The sequence below is a fragment of the Belonocnema kinseyi genome, chromosome 3 (genome assembly GCF_010883055.1).
Source record: "Belonocnema kinseyi isolate 2016_QV_RU_SX_M_011 chromosome 3, B_treatae_v1, whole genome shotgun sequence".
Classification (NCBI taxonomy): Eukaryota; Metazoa; Arthropoda; class Insecta; order Hymenoptera; family Cynipidae; genus Belonocnema; species Belonocnema kinseyi.
This window is the reverse complement of record NC_046659.1, coordinates 79,099,714-79,110,863: the sequence shown is the minus strand read 5'-3', so window position 1 is coordinate 79,110,863 and position 11,150 is coordinate 79,099,714. Positions and strand designations below refer to the sequence as shown.

Sequence of the window (11,150 nt, the reverse complement as noted above, 5' to 3'; positions counted from 1 at the left end):
CCCCTCTGTAAATTAAAAAAAATTCTCTAAAAAACCTCAAATCGACCATTTTTGCCCAATTTTCCCCTTTCCGCCCTTTTTCACAAACTTCCGATTCATTTTGTAAGAATCATAGACAGAAATTCAAGCCATCTGAAAAAAGATGCTTGGAAATAGGTTCTTTTTTATATAAATTTCAAAAATTTCTCAAGATTAATTTTCACCTGAAATTATGAATGAATAACCAAAAAATGAATTTTTAACCAAGTAGTTAAGTTTTAAACTAAAAAAGATGAATTTTTAACGGAAATATTTTTATTTTTTACCAAAAAAAAATTTTCAGTCGGGAAAGAAAAAAATTTGAGCTAAATTGTTGAGTTTTCAAGCAAAAAAGACGAATTTTCTGTAAAAAAAGTTGAGCTTCCAACCCGAAATTATAAATTTTCAACAACAAAAATTTTATTTTCAACCAAACAGTTGTATTTCTAACCCAAAAAGAAGAATATTATATCAAAGAGGTGAATTTTCAGCTAAAATTATTAATCTTAACGAAAAAAATGAATGTACGTATTGATAAAAGAACAGATTAATTTTCAACAAAGCAGTTTCATTAAAAAAAAATATTTGATCAATTTTCAGTAAAGTAGAGTTTTCACCAAATAAATATTTGTGTAGTTAAGAAAGAAAACAAATTTCAAACAAAATTGTTGAATTTTCATGCTAAGTTCAAGTTAAGCGGAACGTTGAATTGTGTATAAAATAGTTGAATTTTTAAACCAAAATTATGAATTTTTAATAAAAAAAAGTTTATTTTCAACCAAATGCCCGGGTTAAGGCGATCTCAAGGTACCACATCATAAAATCTCTGTGCAAAAATAAAAAAGAGGAAAGAAAAATGAGAAGACAACTAACTAAATCTCCTTTCTTGTCTTTTTTTTTTATTTGTATTATTACCAAATCACAATAAAAGAACATAATATAAAATATTCACCAACGTTTCTGTAATCATACCCGTTGTCAATGAATAAAAAATTAAAACAGGTAGGAACAGTAATGAAACAATGATGCTCTCTTTTTGATACCTGAGAATCAAGTAAATTTTAAAAAAGATCCTCCTTCAAAATATAAAAGAGGAAAGAAAAATGAGAAGCCAACCAATGAAATTCCCTTCCTTCTCTTTTTTTCTTTCGTCTTTTTTATGTATATTATTATCAAATCAAAGAGACAGCATCGTTGTTTCGTTGCTGTTCCTACCTGCTAAACTTTTTCTTACCCTGTAATTTCACAATAATAAAAATAAAAAAGACGAGAGAAATAAAAAAAGAGATGGGAGGGGATTTGGTTGGTTGGTTGCCTTCAGATTTTTTTAAAAAGAGGGTCTTTTTTAAAATTACAATTGGAGCATTTTAGGTTGGTTGTCCAAATTTGGTCGTTGGATTCTTGGTTTTACTTTCAGGAATTCTATACATTAACTTGATTATTATTGGACCTTAAGGCCATTTGATGAGTGGGTCACGTTATCAGTTTCCAACTTTACCAACAATTTTTTTATTTTCTAACTTATTGTCAAACGAAGTACCATATCGAGTTGAAATTTTGGCATAATAAATAAAAAGCACTGAGAAAGGTGGCTCTGGTTCAACATTTTTATAATTATGAAGAAAGTTTTTTTTATAAACAATATTTTGTTTTTCTTTTTTCATAATTATCAAAATGTAGGACCAGACCCACCTTTCTTGTTGCTTCTTATTCATTATCCCAAATTTTCAACTCAATGTGGTGCTTCGTGTGAAAATAATGTAGGAAATAAGAAAAGCGTCGGCAAGGTGGGAATCTGGTCACGTGATCCACTCGACGTCACATGGCCTTAAATAGGATTTTAATCTAATTAAAATATTTTCAATTTTAATCCTTAATCATGCTCTTTTTCAGGAATGTGGGGATGGCAAGGACAACAGCACCAAGCTCAGCAACAGGATAACGGGCAAAATTCCGCTCAAGTGACTCAACCCCAGCAAACTCACGCCGCACCCGGTGCCCCAGGTCCCCAACCGCAGGAACTCTCCGATATGCTTCAGATGCTCCAGGATCAAGGTGGAGCCTCTGGATTTGAAGATCTCACCATGTTCAATGCCAATTTCTAGTAGCAGTTGGAGAACGAAATCAACACTGCTGTTTCATAGGGCTTCTTGATTTCAACTTCCTCGGGAGCGATTCGACAATTCAATTCGATTTGTCTCGATAATTTGCAATCATCTCCCATAGTTAGTTAGCGAATCACAAGCTTTCAGTTGATCGCTCCAGTCAAGAAGAAAGCACGATTTTTCAATTAATCACAGACTCGATCACGACGAAGCGATCAGTTTTTGATACGTATCGCATAGTTATAAATATCCTAGGATAATTATTATCTGTTCGCGTTCTTCGGCAAACGGTCACTTCGGAGAAATGAACGGGTGCGTGGAAATTTCTGCAAAAGTGCCATTAGTAGTATGGACTCGAAATAACGCTTAAGGTTCGGCAAACTCCAAGCTCCTGTCGATTTTGGAATTTAAAAAGTCATGATTGTCCAGTGAGCGCTGTATCATTGGAGAATTTTTGAGTATTGTTATATTTATAGCAACGATAGCCACTTTTAATGCTGCATAGACACCGCATTTTATATAAATATATATATATATATATATATAAATATCATTCCTATTCGTAACTACAAGTAGTTAGACACTAGTAGATAACATTGAAGCTTTGTGCAAAATTCAAAAAGGAAAATCGAGATTGGTTTTAAGACATTTTTATCGAGCGCAGGGAAAGGTGGCTTCATTCAAAATTAGTCTATAAAATGGAAATGTTCTTGACAAATATAAATAAGTAGCACGAGCGATTCCAGCTTTCTTTGGTCTCGAAAAAAAAACAACCGAAAAACAGTTGCATAATTTATACTGTAAAAAAATGCCTCTGTATTTTCAGTAAGAACACTCGCGAATGAATGTAATTACAGAATTTGTTAACGCAGAGATGAACTTGGCAGGATAAATAATTGGTATTGTAATATTCCTATCAATAGACAATTCCTCTGCACTTATTATAAGTGAAGGTATAAAAATGACAAATTTAACAACGTCCGAGCCTCTGGCAGTATGATTTCTCCCTTCCCATTTGATGGAGACGTCTTTGAGTAGAGAATAATTTTTAGAATTGAACCGTTCAGGATCATGATCATTTTTGAATGCCTAGGATTAACATAATCATTTTTAATTAATTGTTTAGACCGAGACTGTAAGCAGTGCAATCGTTAAAGATATATTTCAAAATGTTGAAAGGAATGTACAAAGTCGTACGAGCTATTTAGCATCAGTAGTACTTATTTTCCCAAACATATAGTGTAAGATTCATTGACGAGTCATTTACTTTCAAAATTCTTCAAGCAAACTCGGATTTCTGTTTTCTACATTTCTTTATTGTAAATTTAATTAAATGTCAATGTGTTCTGGAATTGATTTCAAACACTAATAGAATATTTGTACGTATTTAGCAGTTCGAAGAAAATAACTTTCGACAACATATCACGTGAAATAAAAAAAAAATATTTGCCGCAAAAGACGAGTTTTGATTAATGCAAACTTATAACTTAAGGTTTATTTTCTTTATTTTTTTTTAAACTGTACAAAATTTACAATTTCAGCTTAACTGCCGAAATTCGAGATTTTTCTTTCTTTCCAGGCTTTTTGCTTGTCTTTGCTTTAATTTGACTCTGAACTTCATCTTGCAATTGATTGAAGAAGGCAGTAGAAGACTTGGTGGCTCTGTTATCTTGTTCATCCATTTTCAAGACGTTGCGACTCTTTGTTAATTTTTGTACGACCTTCGCCGTTTCCTTATTCCGTTTCTTTCGAGTGTCAATATCGGTCCTCAGTTTCTCCTTCTTTTCTTTCGCCTGCTGGATCTCACGTTGCTTCTTTTTCTTCTTTCGCAGCTCACGTTTCATATCCGTTTTCGTTCGTTCTGCTTTTCCAAGAAGTTCTCCACGTTTTTTAGCTGCAATTAGAAAGGGGTTTTTTTTCACCAATTTAAAGGCATTGAAATAAATTCGTTTTTTGAAATTAGAGTTAAAATGTATTTAAGCTTACGTCGAATTTCTTCCGGTGCGAGTAATGTTGCATCGCTAGTTGCTACCGGGGCTACTTCTTCCATATTGATGGCAGGAACATTGCTGATGATCTTGAGTTCTGGCTGAACCTGGAAATTTGATTAAAATATTGATTTAATTAATATATCCAGGATGTCTAGCAGGGTGGCCGGGAAACCCCCGGTTTTGTAAATAATTAAAGTACAAAAACTGCACAATATTTGATTTGACAAAACGATTCTAAATCCGTTCAAAATTTGAGAATTTTAAAGATTGTAACTATTTGAATTCGAAAGTCTTACTACCAATTGAGATCAATATAATATAATTTATTATGATAATTTTATTTTTAAATACAAAATTTTATGACTCATCAATAAAAATGTTTTAATTCAAAGTTTTAGATCTTACTTTATATTATTTTTTATATTAAATTGAATAAATAAATAAATTATTGTATTATTCTTATTAGTTTTCTTAGCAATTACAAATTTCACTGTCCATTTAAGACGTGTACATTGAATACAAATATATGTAAAAGCAAAAACTTTGAAATTCAATTGTTTTATATAGAAAACTTTGACTCTGTAGAATTTCGAAGAGCTTTTCAACTTTTAACGTTACAATTTGAATTGTTCTGCTTAAAAAATGTTTAATTTGTAAGTGCAATTGTTAAATTTTAACGAATAAATAGCAATTGAACACTTATTATTTGTAAACAAAATTTGAGTAATTTCAAGAGATATTGCGTAGCTTTGAAAAGATTCAAAATTAATTAAAAACTTGAAATGTCTTCAAATAATTGAAAAGAAGTGTGTTGACATTTGTGTTCAGAACTTCTAAATACATTTTAATATTTACCGAATTTTTCCTACAACTTTTCGAAAATACTGTAAATTAAAAAAAAAAAATCCTTAAAATCTTCCAGGTTCTGTTTTGATCATTTTGGAAATCACTTAAAATCTTTTTAAATTTTCTGTTACAATAATTTTTCAAAATGAAAAATCATTTTTAATTTTTCTATGAATCTTAACACAATTTTTTTATTTTTTTTAAACCTTTCACAATTCTTAAAAAGCTTCTAAATTTTTTGGTTTAAATCTGTAAAAATCTGCATTTTGTTTTAAATACTGCTGTGGATATTGGCACCAAAATTTCTGTACGAATAGCCCAGTTTTTTCAGGTTACAAACTTCGTGTAAATGATTTGATTTGTAAATTCATATTTTAAGGATTTTTTTTAATTTGCAGGATTTTCTAACAGTTGTTGGAAAAATTCAATTCATTTAAAAATATATTTAAACGTTTCGAAAAAATTTGAATAATGATTTTAAATTTGGAAAAATATAAAACCACTTCTAGATTTCTCAATATTTTGAAATAAAATTTTTAAGTTTTTGAAGGATACTTAAACTAGCTCAAAATTACTTTAGAAATATAATTTAAAAATTTTTTAAAGTTCATTGCTTGATTCTTTAATTTAGAGTATTGAAAATGTTAACCTGGATTTATATTTTTGGAATTTAATCTGTATCTTTGAACTCTATAATTTATCAAACTTCTAAATTTTGCAGTTTATCTGCATTTCATTTGAAAACTTTCAATTGAAAAGTGCTAGTACCTTCCATTTTATACGTGTAAATTTAATTTGTTTATTGCTTATTACTTTAAATGGAAAAATGTTTGAAATAGATTTAGGTTTTTTAATTTCATTGACCGTGAAAAATGTTTATGAACCGGAAAATGATAGTGAATTTATTTTGTGACCGGGAATTTTACAAATTTTAAGAAAAAAAATCTGTTCATGTTTGATTTTAACAGTTCAAAAAAATAATTAGTTGAATTATTACATGTTTCAATTATGATATCATTCAGTTTCCAATGCGTAATTCAAAAATCTTTCATTTAAAAAACGCCGTTTTAAATACTTGAAAAACTAAAAATCAGAAGCTTTTGAAATTGACAATTTTGCATTCAAAAAATTGTTCATTGATCAACTAAGAATATAAATTATAATGATTTTTTTAATTAAACTGTACATTAAAACGTAAATAAAAAATAAAAATGTAAATGTAATGTCTTAAATGTAAGAATTTCACATTTTTTCATTACGCAAAAGAAAAATTAATATTTAGAAATATTCGACTGTTCATTTAAAAACAGGACTTATAAAGTAAATATTCCAAACAAAACTTTGAATGCTACAATTTTAATTGATCTATTTAAAAAATCTAATTTGTAACTCAAATTGTGGAGTTTTTATGTATAAATAACAATTGCACTTAGAAAAAATAGAGTAGGTTGAAAAGATATTTAGATTGTTTGAAAAATGCAAAATTAATTAAAAATTTGAGACGATTTCAAATAATTTAAACGACGTTTCTGCGTTTATCGACCAAATCCAGCTATTCGTACCAAAATGTCGGTGCAAATAGTCCACCGCCTAATTTAAAACCAAATATAGATTTTGGCAGATTTCGAACAAAAAATTTAGAACCTTTTTAAGAATTTTTAATGGCTTCAGAAGAATAAACAAATTTTCCTAAGAAAATTGAAAATGATGTTTTACTTTGAAAAATTAATTTAAAGAGAATATTTAAAAAGATTTACAAAATTATCAAAAATAAATGTGGAAGATTTTAAAGGACAGCTTTTTTTATAATTTGGCAGGATTTATAAAAAATTCTTAGGAAGAATTCGAATAATTTAAAAAGATGTTTAGAAGGTCTGAAGAAATTAAAAAAATAATTTGAAATTTGAAAAAATGTTCAAAAAACATGCACATGTTTCAAGATTTCAAAACAAAAATGTGAAGCATTTAAAGGATATTTAAACTTTTTTTAATCAAAATAATTATTGTTGAATTTTTTATATTTCTAGCTTAAAATCGCGTGAAATTATATAATTTTGAACAATTTGTAATTTATTGATAGATTCTTCAATTTAAGGAATTAAAACTGATAACGTGAATTTTATTTTCGGAATTGAATCTTAATCTTTGAACTCTATAATTTATCAAAGTTAAAATTGGTTAATTTCGCAGTTTAACTGCGTTTAATTTAAAATTGATCAGTTGAAAAATGTTAGTAGCTTCCATTTTATACGTGTAAACTATTGAGAATTTTCATACCAAATTTTTGAATTAAAAAGCTTATAAACTTCAGTTTAAAAGTGTTTAAAATTCAAGAGTTCCACTTTGAGTACTTTAGTTTGCAGCTCCGATTTTATTACTTCAAATAAAAAAAAGGTTGTCTTTAGAGTTTGATTTTTTAAATTTCACTGACCGTGAAAAATGTTTGCAAACCGGGAATTTTTTCCTTGATTAAAACGAACTACCTGTATAAAGTAAAATTAAAAGACTTACCGGTCTCGGAGTATAATGGAAATTAGAAAGTGCATCCAGTATCCTAAAAAGTGAGTGCATCGACTTCTTAAGTTCAATATGTTCCGGCGGATCACCAACTTCAGCATTCTGATCTGGATTCAAAGCCTCCCTCTGCTTAACGAAATCCTTTTCATAAATTTCAGCCAAACTTAGCTTGCTCTTTTCTTGATCCATAATCAGTTTCTTTTTATATTCAGCTGGCGTGTCAACGGGCTTCACTTTCTTCTCTACATCGTCCCATGCTTTATCTTTAATCCTCTGTCTAATTATATCCTCCAATTTCAAAGTAGTTTGCTCTGTAATAACTGGCGGAGGCCTAGAAACGACGTCAACTTCTACAAAGTCTTCCAAAAGAGAATCCTGTGGTCTACCCGAAGCGCCAACTTCTCCTTTCAATTGCCAAGGTTTCTCCGAAATAGATTGTTCTTCCAGTTCTCGCATTTTCTTTTCAAGACGCTCCTGTCGCTCTTCTAGTGAAGACTTCACTTTCTTATTCTTGTCTTTTTCAGTCTCATCAGCTGATTTACTCGAATCATCAGAGTCGACCGGCAAATTAAACTTAACCCGCTTTTCTTTTGAGGATTCCTGATCATCTTCGGAATGTTGAAAGGGCTCCTCTTCAGATTCCATATCTTCTTCTTCATTCAAATCCTCTCCCTTATCTTGATTTTCTTCTTTATTTTCGACTTCTCCATCGGAATCAGGACTGTCAAAGAAGTCAGCGTATATAGCGTCCCTTTCTTTTTGTGTTTCTTCATCTCCACTGTCCTTATCGGAATATCCGTTGAATAAATCGATAGATTCGTCATCAGACTGATCTGCATTTTTACTCTGTCCTTTTGTTTCTTTTCGGTCTTCTTTTATGAGATATTCGTTCAGTCTTTGCATTTTGAAAAACTTGTCATCTACGATAGAAGATTCTACTTTGCGTTTCTGTGTTTTATTTTTGCCCTTGGCATGAGCTGTACTTTCTGTTTCGCTGAAAGATTCTTCTTTAGATCCATTTTCATTGTCTGATTCCTGATCAAATTCTTGATCAGATTCTTCTTCGACGTCTTCATCAGCGGAGCCTTTCAATTTTTTGGGGGGTTGGCTTTCGGATTCTTCATCTTCGGATTCCTCCAAAGGTTGCGCCAAATCTTTTTTTAATAAGAGCTTTGATATATCGGATATGAGAAAGGGAATCACTTGCTCGTTTTGCAAGTCTATTTGTTGCCATATTTGCTCCTCGTCGAAACCGTCGATCACCAACTCAGGGAGGGAATTTGTTTTAGTGGCCGAATTTTTTTTTGTGAAGTCGTAGAGGAGCTTTGTGGATTTTCTCAAAGTCTGAGCAGTCTTCTTATCTCCACTGAAATTGTGAAAAAGAGATTAATTAATTATAATCTTAATGAAGGACTTAAATACTAAAGTTAAAACAGACCTCAAAACAAAAAATGCTCTCAAACAAGGGAAATGGGGTGATTCTTCATGTAAATAGGAGACTAAATTCTTTTAAATAAAATTATTGTAGGTACCGTATTGAATTCAATGTGAAAGAAATTTTTAACAAAATATTAAATTTTTTAACCAGAGTTGAATTTTCAAATTAAATTATGAATCTTTATAAAAAATCAATTTCTAATAAAGCAGTCAACTGTGAACTAATCAGAGTTGAATTTTATACCAAAAAGCTGAATTGTTAATCAAGTAGACTAGTTTTCGACTAAAAAATACGAATTTTCAACAAAATACATGAATTTTCAAACAAATCGTTCAATTTTCAGTTAAAAACATTAATTCTGAACAAAAAAATGAATTAAAAAAAGTTAATTTTTAAACCAAAAATATGAATTTTTACTTGCATGATGAGTCTTCAACCAGTAAGTTAAATTTTCAACCATACAAATAAATTTTTAACCTAGAAGATTGATTTTCTAACAAAAACCAAGCGAATTTTCAAAAAAAATAGTTGAATTTTAACTATAGATAAATTTGTAACTACAATGAATCTTCATAAACAAATAAGTTTTTAACAAAGTAGTTAACTTTTAATCTAGTGCAGTTGAATTTTTAACCAAAAAGATGAATTTTCAACCAAAAAGTTTAATTTTTCGCTAAAAAACATCAATATTCAACAAAAAAATAGAATAATGACATTCTCAGTCAAAACATTAATTTCCAACAAAATAGTTAGATTTAAGCGAAAAATTTCATACAGAAAAAGTTGTTTATGTTAAATAAATAAGCAGTTTAATTTAATGAAAGAATACGAATTTTCAACAACATGTTTGAATACTTAAAAGATATTAATTTGTTTAACAAAGTACCTAATGTTTTTGAAAACAATGTTAATTTTTAAATCGGAAAAGATGAATTTTAAACAAAAAAGCTAATTTTCACCCAAGGAGATTACTTTTTTTACAAAAAAGACGAATTTTTTAACCAAAAAGTTGAATTTATAACTACAAATATCAATAATTCACTAAAAATGGAACTTAAATATTCAGTTAAAAAAATAATTTCTAAAAAAATAATCAAATTTCAAACCAAAAAGATGTATCTTTAACCAACAACATTATTTCTTAACAAATAGGTTCAACATTCCATCAGGTAATTGCTGTTTCAACCCAAAAAGATGTACTTTGAACAAAAAATATAATAGTCAATATTTAAATTGAAAAATATTTTGATTTTAAAATAAAAATAGTTGAATTCAACTAAAGAATACAAATTTTCAACAACAGTGTTGATTTTTCAAGCTGAAAAGTTGAATGTTTTCATGAACAGTTGCGTTTTAAAACGGAAAAGATTAATTTTCAACAAAAAAGCTACGTTTCAATCAATAGACATGAATTTTCATTTCAATAGTTGAATTTTGAACAAAATAGTAGAATTTTCAACTAAAAGGGATAAATTATAAACAAAAAATACAATAGTAAGTTTTTCAACTAAAAAGAATTAAATTTCAACCAAGAATAGTAGAATTTTCTTTTTGGGTTTTATTAATTTAGTTTCGTTTATGAGAAAAAATTACTAAACGCGACAAATTTCTTCACAATAGGAGAAAAAAGAGGAATTCTTAAAGAAAGGGGAAAATAGGGTATAAAGAATGTAAAAACTAATTAAAGAAATTAAATACCACTACTAATGAAATTTACTTTTTCGGTAGACTGAGAATATAATTGAAAGTTCCATTTTTGAATTCATTTTAAATAACTTAATTCCATAATAATATTTTAATCATAAAAGTAAAGAAACTAGTGTCCAATCTGAAATTCCGGGCTGCTAGCTAGCCCTATATACAAAATTAAGACAAAAAATTTGGTTTCTGAGAGCAGAATAATTTTATAATCAAAATAGATATATAATACAAAAATTCTAGCAAATTAATACTTGCTTGAAATAACATTTTATTGATATATTATTGCGTATTGTAATTATACAGAGTTGCATAAACATAACCTATAAACACAAAGTTTATAAAAATACTTACTCTAAAAAGATTGTGAGGTCCTTGGTGACATCCTCAATAGTATTCAAAATTTTATCAATCACATTTGTCATTTTGCACGTTTCATTTAACCAGCGAGGATAATAAGTATTTTATAATAAATAAACTTCACATTCACGTGCGTGCACACCGAATACACATCCAGCGCATGCGCACACATGCGCA

The 11,150-nt window shown here is 28.9% G+C and overlaps 2 protein-coding genes across 11 annotated transcripts in view; one reads left to right on the top strand and one right to left on the bottom strand.

The window, feature by feature from the left end:
• Positions 1 to 3,580, top strand: part of LOC117169459 (aryl hydrocarbon receptor nuclear translocator homolog) — a 78,123-nt gene extending 74,543 nt beyond the window's left edge. For all 10 annotated transcript variants that reach the window (XM_033355848.1, XM_033355850.1, XM_033355849.1 and 7 more), the window contains one exon: positions 1,912 to 3,580. In XM_033355848.1, the coding sequence (XP_033211739.1) occupies positions 1,912 to 2,123 (212 nt within the window). In that variant the 3' untranslated portion in view covers positions 2,124 to 3,580. The remainder of the gene's footprint in view (positions 1 to 1,911) is intronic.
• A 30-nt stretch (positions 3,581 to 3,610) lies between these two features.
• LOC117169460 (U3 small nucleolar ribonucleoprotein protein MPP10) lies at positions 3,611 to 11,140 on the bottom strand. Its single transcript, XM_033355853.1, has 4 exons — positions 10,968 to 11,140; positions 7,472 to 8,843; positions 4,110 to 4,218; positions 3,611 to 4,017 (listed from the first exon to the last, which is right to left on the bottom strand). The coding sequence occupies exons 1-4, from the start codon at positions 11,036 to 11,038 to the stop codon at positions 3,653 to 3,655; spliced, it is 1,917 nt and encodes a 638-aa protein (XP_033211744.1). The 5' UTR covers positions 11,039 to 11,140; the 3' UTR covers positions 3,611 to 3,652.
• Positions 11,141 to 11,150: the final 10 nt, after the last annotated feature.

Excerpts from the sequence above, each read along its gene's own strand:
- LOC117169460 (XM_033355853.1), bottom strand. The coding sequence starts at position 11,038 with ATGACAAATGTGATTGATAAAATTTTGAATACTATTGAGGATGTCACC. Across the intron at positions 4,219-7,471 it reads TCCATTATACTCCGAGACCG|GTTCAGCCAGAACTCAAGAT; the intron begins GTAAGTCTTTTA and ends TCAAATTTCCAG. Across the intron at positions 4,018-4,109 it reads CGCACCGGAAGAAATTCGAC|CTAAAAAACGTGGAGAACTT; the intron begins GTAAGCTTAAAT and ends TTCTAATTGCAG.